We start from the raw sequence: 15,165 nt of genomic DNA, 5'->3' as shown, positions 1-15,165 counted from the left end.
ACGTTCAACAAACAAATAAAGCACTCTTCAAAAGGGTTTAAATCGATTAATCCGTACCTAAGTTCTGATCTAAAGAAGTAATATTTTTTTACTATTACTCTAGCTATTAAATTTCACACCAATTACAACATAATTATTTCCTTATGTAAATTATTGTCTAATTTTTCAAGATTATCTTTCCATGTTTTTTAGTCTGACAATAAATGTATGTTGGACAGAGAAAATCTCTCCTCCAAATTATAAAATCATATTCAAATGTATAAAATTACTATTTTTATCAAATATAAACATTATACATCCAAATTAAATCTATAAATATATATATGAAATCATGTTTCTAATAAATTTTTAATAATATAGCATATTCTTTTTAATAAAAATGAAGAATTGCCACGCCGTAATGCACTGTTTGTTTTTGTTTCCCGGAATCTAATTTTTTTGCGATGAGTTTTGGCAATTACCAAAGGTTAGTTATGCAATATAATTTTTAAAAATACCAATTATTGTTAAAAGTTTCCAAAAATAATAATAAATTACAAACTATTTAAAATAATCACGAAACACGATCCCTCGTGTAGCACTCCAGAATCTACCATACATCCAAACCCACCCGCGAGCAAAGAAAACATTCTTATCTCATACTTTTTATTTTGTTTTATTGAATAGTACGAAAAACCAAATATAAAACTCAAACAAACAAGTTGGACCACCATTGTTAATGTGAACACGTACGATCGACGAAGAGGTAATTATGAATCGTCATGATCAACAATGAATCATTATAAACCTAAACTCACACATAAAGTAGCAACTAGCTTTAAATTACCACACAAGCATGCACTAGCTATAGTGTCTCTTATTATTTGCACCAAAAATAAAAATACATATAAATAATAATTTAAATTACATGATTAAGCAGGGTTCGGCAGTTCGTTCTTCATAGTAGACTAAGTAGCAGCCCCTGTCACACGGCGCAGCTGCTGGTCTTCCCCAGTGCCAGTGGCACTGGCAGCAACCATCGCATTGATGACATGGTGCAGCAGGTTGAGGCCGTTGGCAATGGCTACCTTGACAAGAGCAGCATGGTCCGCCTGGTCGACCATCCGAACAATATTCCTTACACCTTTGACGAAACTGGCCTGGGCAACTATGTGGCGGCGTTACTAACTCAATCTCCACCTCAACCTCAACATTACATTTAGGAACGGGCTCTGGGCTACGCGGCGTGACCCCTTTATTACCACTTTGATTTCCTTTGTCCTTGTTTTCATTTGTTGGAGCAATTTTAGAGGGCTCCGTTTCGGTGGGGGGTTGCTTGACTACTTTGATGATCTCGATGCTAATAAGAGAGTCTCCAGCCTTGCAGATTATTTTTTGCTTTATTTTTTCTGGACTGCAGCACACCACTTTGATAGTCACCGTGTTTTTCTTCTCATCATACACCTGATCCTTTATCTCTTTTGTACCATATTAAAAGATTCAGTGTATACACTACAAAAAAGGAGACTTTTGCCGGCGCAAATTTGCGCCGGCAAAAGTATGGTTTTGCGCCGGCAAAAACTATGGAGTTTTTGCCGACGCAATTTTGCGCCGGCAAAGAATTGCGTCGTATCTCCGTCGCTAATGTCACTTTTGCCGACGCAAATATAATGCGCCGGCAATGGACTTTTTTGGCGACGAAAAAATACGCCGGTGAAAATATAAATGCGCCGGTAAAAAAATCTGTCACGATATTGTGAAAAACACTTTTAGCGGCGCAATAATGCGCCGGCAATAGTTTAATTTTTTAGTGGCGCATTTTTGCGCCGGTAAAAGTGTATATGTGAAGGTAAGATTGAAACTCTTTGCCGACGTAATTTTGCGCCGGTAAAAGTATTTTTAAAATAATAATTTGTATTAAATTATTAATATTATTTTCAATATATTAATATTAATTAATAATTTTCAATTTTAATATATTAATAATTATTTAATTTTTTAGTAATATTATTTAATTAGAAATAAAAATAAAATTAAAATTTTATAAATAAATAAACAAAAAATTACAACTATTAATATTTATTGTCTCCACCAAACATTAAAATATAAAAGTAATTTAGTAAAATAAATGTCTCATAAATTAAATTTTAAATAAATAGAAAAAAAGTTCTACAAATGAGTACTGGCCGCCTCATCATTCCCGCCCCCATCAGCATCATCGTCCTCGTCCGAATCCTGGTCTGGTAAGTCAACAGTAAAACCAGGAGCCAATTGACCAACCTGCTTCAACAAAGCACTGAGCAGGAGATCTTGACGCCGTTGACGACTCTCAAGTTTAGTCGTATGCTTCTTTAGGTTCTGATTTTCTAGCATAATGTCCTGATTTTGCTGCAAAATGGTGTCCACTTCAGGTGGCAATTGCCCGGACATTTGAGAAGTTGACGAAGATGCTGCCCTCTTTGCGCCAATTGCCTTCAACCTAGGCAACCCCCCAAACCCTTTCTTATAACGCGAGCGGGGTCCAAGGACATCCGTGACAATATCCATATCAGGCGGGAAATGACCGTCGACATTATCGCCGACACAAGAAGCAGCAGATGATGCAGGGGCCGTACTCTGCGATGCTCGACGTTCGGTCATCTCATTCTGCACAATAAAAAGCACGTATTTCGAATTCCAATATAACATTATTTGAAAACCTAACTTATAAATTTTTAATATAACAACATATAAAATATAACTTTATTATCTATCTGCCAACATCCTATCATTAATGACTGCAGACCAGTGACTGAAAAAGAATGTAATTAATTTTGTTCCCGTATCAGGGAGCAAGTGGGCTAAAGTAAATTTGGTCATGAAAATCCATATCTGAATCAAAATCATGAAGATGTTGTTGATATATACGGTAAGTGCAGTTAATTCCATTAATGAGGAATTTACGTCTCCAAACATATACATCAACTATATTTACATGTTTTTGATTCAGATATGGATTTTCATGACCAAATTTACTTTAGTCCACAAGCTCCCTGATACGGGGACAACATTAATTACATTCTTTTTTTATCTTAGTCCACAATCATTAATCATAAAAATATTGGCACATAGATTATAAAGATTTCATTGTTAAAAATATAATTAATAATTAATAAATAATTACTAATTGACAACAACAATTAATAATTAATATTTATTAATTATTTACTAAACTTTTTTAAAGTTAAATGATCATAAATTAGTTAAGGTTATGCAACTTACATGTTTTGTCGCCGCTGCATCACTAATCCACTTATCCTTCTTCTTGTGCAGGTGCTCGAATGTGTCGATCATGCTCGGGAGCTGGCCAGTAGATGGGTCCATCTAAAAAAGCAAATTATTTAAACATTGTGACATTTATAATATTTTCGTAAATGTAAGGATATAAGTTATTATAATTTACGTGATCATAAACATGGGCAACGATGGATTTGGAACCGTGTCCTCCTGGTATGGTCATTTTAGCTCGAGCTTCTTTATTTTTCTTCGATATACGCTTCAAAAAGAAAACAGTACTCATTAATCTAAATTGTAATTTTATAATTAAAAATTAATGTAAAATGTACGGCATACCTGGTGAGAATCAGAAACCCAAAAATCACACAGAACTGCCCAATCAGAAGAAGTGATCGACACAAAAGGTTTTGACTTCGCTCTCTCATTGTCCACCTCTCCTCCAACATCTACCCAGTGTTTCTTCATCGTGTGGCGCCAATCAGTCAGATGTTTTTGCATTTGTCTTACCATGGCATCGTTGATTACTGGATTGTCTTCTGGATAAATGAATTTTTCCTAAAATCACAATTAAAATTGGAATTTGTTAAAATATTTTGAAGATAGACAAAATATTTAATAATGAGTTATTAAAGGTTTAAAGAATGCTTACAGATAGTCTCTTTCGAATAACTTCGATATCAGCTGGTTTTACTTGTTCCCAAGCTAGTGTAGTTGGGGGTACGGTGCTACGCAAATAACGAGCCATAGAATTGTTGAACCACTTGCCGTACTTTTGAATAGCTTTTCCAGTTTCTTTATCAAACTCTACTTTCAAATGAGTAACTTTTTTGATGGCCAGCTCCTTCTCGATATTGGCACCGTAATAAGCTCCCCTGCCTCTCTTGGAGCCACCACCTGTGTCATTACTTGTTTCGGCCATTCTACATTAAAATATTCATTAATTAACTAATTCAAATTATGTATGTCTATTGTTTTTTGTTATAAAATTAACATTTATTCATTATGGTATTTCCAAACCTACCCTATTCCGACCTAGTGGATCCCTTGGAGATAGTAAGAAGTCATGTACTTCTCCTCAGTTTTTTAAAATGTTTATCAAACATTTAAAAAAAATGAGGAGCAGTACATGAATACATTGTCTATCCCCAAGACATCCACTAGGTGCATCGCTATTATTTTTTGTTATTGAATTAACATTTTATTACTTATTGTCTTTCCTAACCTACCCTATTCCGACCTAGTAGATCCCTTGGAGATAGTAAGCAGACATGTGCGACTACACACTTTTTCAAAATATTTCATCAAACATTTTGAAAAAATGAGTAGCAGTACATGAATACATTGTCTATCCCCAAGGCATCCACTAAGTGCATCACTATTATTTTTTGTTATTGAATTAACATTTTATTACTTATTGTCTTTCCCAACCTACCATATTCCGACCTAGTAGATCCCTTGGAGATAGTAAGCAGACATGTGCGACTACCCATTTTTTCAACATATTTCATCAAATATATTGAAAAAATGAGTACCAGTACATGAATACATTGTCTATCCCCAAGGCATCCACTAGGTGCATCACTATTATTTTTTGTTATTGAATTAACATTTTATTACTTATTGTCTTTCCCAACCTACCCTATTCCGACCTAATAGATCCCTTGGAGATAGTAAGCAGACATGTGCGACTACCCATTTTTTCAACATATTTCATCAAATATATTGAAAAAATGAGTACCAGTACATGAATACATTGACTATCCCCAAAGCATCCAATAGGTGCATGTGTACCTATATCTAATACTATCATTAATTAATGATAATAAATAAACTTTTCATTGAATTAAATAAAAAGTTACATACACTTGTTTAAATTACATATCACTGTCCTCGTCATCACTAACTACAACATCATTACGAACATCACTATCACTATCACTATCGACTAGAACATTATCGTCATCCTCATCGTCTTCATACTCGACCAACGTGTCGTCTTCAAATTCAACTTCATCATCGACAACAAATTCATCTGAACCTTCGCCAACCAAATCATCAACGTTGTGCACTTCAGTGGCATTGACATCAACCCGATCATACTGAAGATTATCAAAAATTGGAAGTTCTACCCACAACTGAAATGAAGAAGAATTAACTTCTTGCAATATTGGTATATCATTTGTGGTCTCAGTATCATCAACATCGGAATTTGTGAAATCCCATACATTCCTTGGAATGTATTCATTAACGAGCCTCCAATCATCCTCATTTTTCACATCTCGAAGATAATACACCAACTTCGCTTGAGATGCGAGAACGAAAGGATCATCTTTATAACATTCTTCTTTCACATATACGCTCGTAAAATTGGATTCCACTTTAATTCTACTTGTATTGAACCATCTACACTTGAATAGGACAACACTGTAACCCATCAAGTAGGACAATTCAATTACTTCTTCCAAAACTCCATAGTAGTTCACTCCTTCCTCACTTGGCACCATTACACCGCAATTTTGTGTTTTAAGCTTCATATCACGACCACGAGTCACAAATTTCACACCATTCATTATCATCCCTGGATATGAATACACGGTGCCGCTTGATTTGTTTGCGAGAGCATACAATTCATTATTCACTTCAGTAGGTGTTGACTCATGCAAACCGTTCACCTATCAACATTAACATTGAAAGTTAGTTTTGGATTGACTAAGTGAGGTTTCAGAAAAGAATTGACTAATATACATACTCTTTCTTTGAACCACTGAGGAAAATCAGTTTCTTGTTGAACTTCAAGATTCAAGCCCCCCCGTCTTCTTAATTCATCCATATGCTCACTACAAATGAACAAAAAAACTATGATTTTGGCATTTACTCGGTATATAAACCAAACATCATTATTGAAAAAATACTAGAAAACACACCTAAGGTACTCCTTAATTTCGGCACAATTGTTCAAGATATACCACTCAGCCTTTTGCTTTAACTGCGGATTGAGGAGCATACTTGATTTCTTACCAAATGGACGACCAACAGCCTTATAAATAGAATATTCCCGATTTGGTTGGGATTCAACGCGATCGTCATTCCTCTCAGGTCGATTGAATCGAGTCTCAACCCCCCGCAGGTACATTGAGCAAAAGGTTAAAGCCTCGTTCACCACGTAAGCTTCTGCGATTGAACCTTCAGGACGTGCACGATTTCTTACATATTGTTTATAAACTCCCATCGAACGTTCAATGGGATACATCCACCTAAAGTGCACGGGACCGCCAAGAATTGCCTCTTTCGGAAGGTGCAAAACCAAATGCACCATAATATCGAAAAATGCTGGAGGAAATATCATTTCCAACTTGCATAAAATGGTGATAATGTCTGTCTCCATCTTCTCAAGGTCTTTCACATTCAAAGTCCGTGCACAAAGTTTTTTGAAAAAACCGCACAACTCAATAATTGGCTTCCGAACTTCCGGAACCAAAAACGACCTAAGTGCGGCGGGCAACAACTGCTGAAACAACACGTGGCAATCATGTGATTTCAACCCAGTTATCTTGCCATCATTGACATTGACATTCTTCGAAAGGTTTGCAGCAAAACCGTCCGGGAATTCAACTGACTTCACAAATTCACAGAAAACTCGACGCTCCGGGACACTGAGGGTGTAACTGGCGTGCGGTTTCTTCCACTTGTTTCCCTCTTTGCGGAGGTGGAGTTTTTCCCTAATTTTCATGTCTGCTAGATCAAGTCTTGCCTTGTCAGTGTCTTTAGATTTTCCCTCTAAGTTCAACAAAGTTCCCAAGACACTGTCGCAAACATTCTTCTCAATGTGCATTACGTCCAAATTATGCCTCAACAATAACTCCTTCCAATAATCAAGCTCGAAAAATATGCTCTTCTTCGACCAATTAAGTTCAATCGGAGCCCTTTTGCGTTTCACACCACCAAATTCTTTGTGTTTCCCAGGATGTCTAATCAGCAAATTCTCTAATTGCTTCAAAACATCATCACCGGAGTAATGTTTCGGTGGTGGCCTGAGTTCCCTGTTACCGTCGAATAGTGCTCGTTTGCTCCTCCATTCATGATCCATATCAAGAAATCTCCTATGGCCAATGTATGCAATTTTACTTCTAATCCCTACAGAGGGAGTTTCTTCATTGCATGTGGGACACGCCTTGTACCCTTTTGTGCTCCACCCAGACATCATAGCATAAGCTGGGTAGTCGTTAATGGTCCACAAGACTGCTGCACGCATATTGAACAATGTACTATTGTATGCATCTCTTGTCTCGACACCATTCATCCATAACTCCTTCAACTCGTCAACCAAAGGTCTCATATAGACATCGATATCTTTTCCAGGTGAAGAAGGACCTGGAATAAGAATAGACAACATTAATGACTGTGGTTTCATGCACTTCCACGGCGGCAAGTTGTATGGGACAAGTATTACAGGCCACATGCTGTAAGAGTTGCTCATGTTCCCAAAAGGATTGAAACCATCTGTAGCCAACCCAAGCCTAACATTTCGAGGTTCGGCTGCGAAAGATGGGTACAACTCATCAAGGTGCTTCCACGCCTTACTGTCAGCGGGGTGCCTCATCACACCATCTTCCCTTGGCCTTTTAGAATAGTGCCATCTCATATCCTCTGCAGTATATCTGGAACTGTACAGCCTTTTCAATCTCGGCGTCAACGGAAAGTACCGCATGACCTTATGGGCCACTTTCTTCCCGTTCCCACGATTATCTTGCCAGCGACACTCACCACAAACCGGACAGAATTCCAAATTCGCATTCTCCTTCCAAAACAGTGCACAGTCATGCTTGCAAGCATCGATGGACTCATATCCCAATCCAATACTCCGCAACTTTGCCTTCGCCTCATAGTTAGACTTAGGTAAAATTGTTCCGTCAGGCATAGCGTCGACTAACAATTCCAGCAAACCATCAAAGTAATGATTGCTGCACTTGTTAATTACTTTGAGATGCATCAGGTTCACCAAGAAGTTCAACGCGGAATACTTTCGGCAACCCGGGTACAGTTCACTTGACATCTCCTTAAATAAATTGTCATACTTGTCGCGATGTTGAGGATCATCTTGGGGAGGATCATTATAGTTTCCATGGGGAACGTCATCTTCAGCGTAAACATCCTCCAGGATATCCGCTATCTCATCTCTATCATGATCTCGTACCACAGCTGGTGGCGACGGCAGCGCCTCTCCATGGTAATGCCACACTTTGTAGGACTGTACGATGCCATTGTTGAATAAATGCATCGAAATTGCATTTATAGGCTGGAACTTAACATTCCCACATTTCTTGCACGGACAGCGAACCAAACCCCGATCGTTCAACTGATTTTTGGCGATATCGAAGAACTCCTTAACACCATTTCTATACTCCAGAGACCAACGATTCCTCGCACTCATCCAGCTTCTGTCGCTTGCCATCTTTAAGCGAAATAATTAAGAAAATATTAATAATTGTCTTAAAATAAGGGAAATGATAGTCAAAGTATTTCATGACTGTTTGTCTCCCTAATTATCACTAACTGATAATAATATCCTATCTCTGGCAAAAATAATTATTTATAGAGATATTTCCGGCTAAATTACTCAAACTTACAACTTACTAACACTTAAATGACACGTGACACCACATGATTGGTACACATTATTATTATTATTATTTTAAATAATTTTTCATAAAAAAAAAACATTTTTTATTTTTTATTTTTTTTTAAAAATCCAATTTATTGTTTTCCAATTTAAAGGTAACAAAAAATAATTTTTTTTTTCATTTTTTACAAAAAAAAAATCAAATTTGCTGCTTTTAATCAATTATTTAGGATTAAGTAAAAAAAATATTTAATCTTAAATTATTGCTTAGATTTTAAACAAAATTACTTAATCTTTAATTGAAAACAAGTAGACAAAATGATAAATAGGAAGATTTTAATAATAATAAATTAAAAATTTTGAGGATATTAACAATATAAAATTAAATTTTAAAAAAAATGTATTTTTCATACTTAATCTTAAGTTGAAAAAAATTTTGAATTTTTTTTTAAAAAATGTAAATTTTATTTTTTTGTTAAATTAAAAAATATTTTAAGAATAATAACAAATTTTATCAATCATGTACTGCCACGTGTCCGTTGACTAGTCTACTTTAACATTTACTTATTTATTACTTTTAATTTAAAATTAATTTAATTATACATTAATCTCCATTTTGTAATTTTTTATTAAATTCTTTAATTTGTATTGGATTATTTACTTAATCAATAATAATTTTATTATATTTATATTTTATTAAATCATTTATATTTTTAACTTTTTCAATTACAAAACATCTAATATTAATGTTAAAATTAATTATTAATTATTAATTATTATGATTGGTAATTTTATTTTATTTAAATTATAGTTAAAAATTATTTTTTTGATGAATTTTTAATTATACTTAAATATTTATTTAATTAATTATTAAACTTTTATTAATTTTACTAACTCCAACAAAAATTGGGCAGCATAACGACTATATTTCAAACTATCCCAAAAATTTAAAAACCTACAAATTAAACACATATATAACCAGAATAGTCCCAGAGCAATATACAGAACATTCTCATAACATGCACAACATAAACCAAGATTAATAACATATATCAAATCTTTCTATATCAGTAACATCAAAACAATTTATTTAGTAAATATTTATAAACAAATAATATTTAATATAAAAAATATAATATATTTTTTTTTAATATACATAATCTAATCTATTTTTTAATATACATATTAAGCATTAAAATTAAAAAAATATACATTCTCAAATCAAATTTTTTTTAATAAATACTAAAATTATATTTTCTTTTTCATTATTAATATCATTTTTTTAAAACTACACATTTATTTATTTTATAAACAGAAAAATATAATTATAATAACAAATATCACACACATACATTTATATTAATCAATTTCTACAAAAATTTAACATTAAATAAACATATATACACACCCATTTACAGAAATACATAAACATATATCCATATACAAACATATATACAGATATATAAAAAAAAAAAACCAAATTTAAGTATATATATATATTCAGATATAACTAATATATATATATATATAACTAATATATATAAATATATACATATATATAAACTAATATATATAAATATATACATATATATATTCGGATATAACTAATATATATAAATATATACATATATATAAATATATACATATATATATTCGGATATAACTAATATATATAAATATATACATATATATATAATCATATATAAATATATATATATAAACCGAAATATATATAAACATATATAAATATATATATAAACTAACCTTTGCATTTGTTTCACCGAGAGAGTTACAACACACCTGTTCATAGGGAGAGAATAACAAAAAAAAAATACAATTACAAAACATAATATTGAGAAAAAAATCCAAAAATGTTAAAAAATTTCTCATTTTACTAACCTTGAGAGATGCTTCAATATATAACTTGAGCCACGGCGTGGGATTATGGGACACCGGTGGTCGGAGACTATCACAGAGGAGAGAGAGAGAGAGCTTACAAACTCAGAACAGAAATGGGGAAGAAGGAGGCTGCGGCTGAGATATATCGTTAAGACTTTTGCCGGCGCGTTTCGTTGCGCCGGCAAAAGTCTAAAAATGCGCCGGCAAAAGTGTTTAAGTAAACCCTAAAGTAAAACGATGTCGTTTTAATTATGTCGACTTTTGCCGGCGCGTTTTGTCACTTTTGCCGGCGCAACGAAACGCGCCGGCAAAAGTAAGCCCACCTACTTTTTATTTCAAACGTGTAAAAATTTAAAAACACGTTGACTTTTGCCGGCGCGTTAGGTGAAAGGCGCCGGCAAAAGTTTGTACGCTTATTTTGAAAAATCTGGCATTACTTTTGCCGGCGCAACCCCGACTTGCGCCGGCAAAAGTCATCTTTTCCGGCGTTAAATTGCGCCGGCATAGGGTTTGATTTTTGCCGGCGCAATTCATGAATTGCGCCGGTGAAAGTGATTTTTGCCGGCGCAATTACGAATTACGCCGGCAAAGAACTAGTTTCTTGTAGTGATATGTATACACTAGATACAAACAAACAACGAGAAATATACCCATTTTCTTAGTTTTATTTATAAAATTTATTAATTATTTTTATTAAATTTATATTGATGTCATAAATTTTGAATTAAATATCTTATCTTAACTAAATAATTTATTTATTTTTGTTTAAGTTTATGTTTTTTGAATTTGACAATGGTAACAAGAGATTATATATTATATGTTTAATGTAATATTAAATATTATACGTGGATTTTAAATTTAAGTTTATTCCTAGTTTTTTAAAAAAAAAGCAATTTGTTACTAATTCACAATAGATTATTTATATGTTTAATAAGTGAGTTTAAATTTAATTAAATTTTATTTAAGTTATAAAACATATGATTTTATTATTTTTAAATAATAATTAATAAAATATTTAAAAGATATTATATTTTAATTTTTTTAATTATTTATTATTTTAAAATAATTATTATGGTAAAATATCTGAAAAATATCATATTTTAATTTGTTTAATTATTTATTATTTTTAAATAATTATCATTATAAAATATCTCAAAAATATCCTATTTTATTTTTTTAGTTATTTAATTTAATTTGAAGTGTTTACAAACTACCGTTAAATATAAGAATATTCTGTTAAATATAAGAATATTTCGTTAAAGTTAACATTAAAAAAAAATAAAAAATTATTAAAATTATGAATTTTCGTTATCTACACATTTATTATATAGAATAGATATATAATAACAAGTACTTAATAAAAAAAAATATTTTAATTAGTAAATTTAAAACAAAACAATTGAATGGTTAGGCACATTAATTCTTACATATACGGGGTTCCTAATTAATTACTGCATGTTATTTTATGTTTTAAAAAGTATTGTAACATCTTTATTAATTTTTGGGGAAAAATAATAATGATATTAATTAGAAAATATTTTTCTTTATATTTGGCATTAGATTTCCAAATAAAAAACGAAAGATGTTATCGAATATTTATACACGTACACGATCATATAAATTTAATATATTAGAAGGGAAATAACTCACGGGGAAATTTGCACAGAACTTTTTTGATCTTCTTATAACATCGATGACACTTAAGGTCCACCTTCAGCACCATTATGGTAACTTCCTGCAAAAAATTACAAACACGTATTTATAATACAAACGAATTAAAGAACATTAATTATTATAATTAAGACAATATATATAATTCTAAGAACAGATTAGTTTTGGCCTAATTTCCAGACAAAATACTCCATGGCATATATAGTCACTTTTCTAACAGCAAGAGAATGAGTATATGCAAGAGGAAGAGACAAAGTTAAGAGAAGACATGTTGGTAATTGAAAATTTGTCTACCTTTTCTACCATGGTTGTGAGTCCTCAAATGTGATCCAACTAGTATATATATGTGGTTTTGTTTTTCGCTGAACTGGTAGAATAGCTAGTTGAACCAAAACGATAGATGAGTTTCTTGAGTAGCGGTGTGCTATATATTTATATTGATCAAGAAGTTTCAGTGAAAACAGATGATATAATTAATTATTATAGTGACAGCTTGCAACATACCGATGCAGAGCTAGGGCACAAATTAGCTACATTAATTTATAAGTCAAAATCATTCTAACTTTTTGAACAGTACCAAGTTCGTTCGTAATCAGCGATACGTAAGCATACACTAATAAAATATATTTCGTACGCATATAATATATAACGCTAATATAACCAATTAATCTGAAGATAACACTTATATAATGATGGTTGGGTATAAATTAAAACTTTAAGCTATAGTTGATTGTTATTTATGTTTTATTTTTACACTGTCAATTTCAGATCTTAGTTTATAATTTCTTTCCATATTTAGATTGTGTGTTATATATATGGTAAAAGATTAACTATTTGGATATTGCCCTTAGTTTAGTGTTCTTAAAGTTGAATGATTGACTTGATTTACTGAGTGAAGAAATTTCTGGTGTATATTTCTGTGTGTTATACGTATGGTTGTGATGGCAAGAGTTATATACGTACGTACGGATCATATAAACGTACGTACATGCTCAGTATGTAAAAGATAAACAAACAAAAAAAGTTCAGCAGCCTTAATCATTAATTAGTGGCCTAGCTAGGCTATAATTAATGTTATATATAATTCATGATACCTAATCCAAAAGTATGAATAAATTACACAGTACAGGTCTTTATATGCATGGACCATTAATCGTAAGCAGTCCAATCTTTGTTCCACAGGGTGCGTGGAAGTTTCACCTCCCACTTTGATTTTAAAGTTATCTTCGTCTTAATCTTATTATAGTACTGAGTGGGAATAATAATCGTGGGGTCATATACTCATTTAATACAAATAATCAAGGAAATATGTTATAGTTATTTTGAATGTGATAAATACAAATAACCCTCTCACCAATTCCACTTTCACCGATTGAGCTACCCACAACCACTTTTAAAACCGCAAATAAATTCATTCGGAAAAGTAATGATACATATATATATATATATATATATATACTAATAATGCAATATTCTTTTCTTAGTGGCATCCCTTTATATTTTGGTATATTGCAGGCATTGATCCTAGCTAGAGAATGAGATAGGTAGTCATGCATTGCAAGTCTAGCTTAAAAGATGGATTAAAATAATGCTTAATTAATCAAATAATTAATATTGTTACAAAGAAAAGAGAATAAACACATGGCATGTTATTGTCATGTATTGTGCTGTTTATATTAATGGGAATCCAATTAATTAATATTCCTTAATTATATATATATATTATGTTTTACCAAATTAAAATTATTAGAAGAATTTCTAATTATTAGTTAGTTGGTACTAAACTAATGATACAGATTAGAGAGGAATAAGATGATGATCGAGTGACTAATTATCCATGTTATGAATCTTTATATTAAAATAATCAGTAAAAATAGATATCACTTTGTAAGATAATATTATTTCCATAATTATTTATGAAGTAATTAACATTCTTGTACGGCCAATTATCAAGTGTGTTCGAAGAATTCTTTTACAAAAAATTATTTTAAAAAAATTCTATTTTACAAATATGACATTAAAAAATATTTATTTTACCAATTTATATTAGTTGTATATATTAATTAATTGCTATTCTATACTTAGTAATTTAAATACCATAAATGCTAAAGAACATATTATATGTGCATGGTGAAGCAATTTGTTCTGATTTTAAGTAATATAAAATAACAACTGGAATTAAAACATGTATGAACTTAGTAATTAGTGGAAATAGACTTTTTTTTAAGAGGGTTAGCCTTGGTGAGATTTCTCTAATGTTAAATTGGTATTTTCAACTTGAGTAATTAGTAGGAATAGATATTTTTTTAGAGTTCATCATGTACTTTGGGCTCATTTTGATAATTTTTATAAAATAGTCTATGTTTGGATTTCCCGACTGATTGGCTAGAAATCTCAACTTGATATCTAGAAATTCCAACAAAAGTGTTGGGGTATCAAATGTCATTTTACAAAAGATTATTAAAACAAACAAAAGGTCCCAGTTTCTTTTCAACTTTAGTCTACATTAATTCTTTATCATTTATAATTATACAATTACTAATGGAAAAAATAGCACTTAAATTCATTTCATGAACTATACTAATAATAAATAGATTTTTTTGTTAAAAAAAAAATGGTTGGGACTGGAAAAATAAATTGAGAAAACTACATATGGCTAAATAGGACGGAAAAATTCCTATTAACTTTGTAAAATAAAATGACTATGTAGAAATGGGTTT

At 31.6% G+C, this 15,165-nt stretch overlaps 1 protein-coding gene across 2 annotated transcripts; it reads right to left on the bottom strand.

The window, feature by feature from the left end:
* Positions 1–621: 621 nt before the first annotated feature.
* On the bottom strand, positions 622–12,877 carry LOC133794736 (protein PYRICULARIA ORYZAE RESISTANCE 21-like). 2 transcript variants are annotated; one of them, XM_062232123.1, is made up of 3 exons: positions 12,740–12,877; positions 12,425–12,509; positions 622–1,457 (listed from the first exon to the last, which is right to left on the bottom strand). In XM_062232123.1, the coding sequence occupies exons 1-3, from the start codon at positions 12,749–12,751 to the stop codon at positions 904–906; spliced, it is 651 nt and encodes a 216-aa protein (XP_062088107.1). In that variant the 5' UTR covers positions 12,752–12,877; the 3' UTR covers positions 622–903. The 2 variants fall into 2 exon arrangements, with proteins under 2 accessions (XP_062088107.1, XP_062088108.1); XM_062232124.1 differs by having other exon boundaries at positions 12,749–12,839.
* Between the last annotated feature and the right edge of the window lie 2,288 nt (positions 12,878–15,165).

This window comes from Humulus lupulus, chromosome 8, assembly GCF_963169125.1.
Source record: "Humulus lupulus chromosome 8, drHumLupu1.1, whole genome shotgun sequence".
Lineage (NCBI taxonomy): Eukaryota > Viridiplantae > Streptophyta > Magnoliopsida > Rosales > Cannabaceae > Humulus > Humulus lupulus.
This window is presented reverse-complemented; position numbering and strand designations above follow the sequence as displayed.

Bases quoted from the DNA above. Each gene is read 5' to 3' on its own strand.
- LOC133794736 (XM_062232123.1), bottom strand. The intron at 1,458-12,424 runs GTGAGTTATTTC...ATGGTACAAAAG, and splicing joins AGTTCTGTGCAAATTTCCCC to AGATAAAGGATCAGGTGTAT.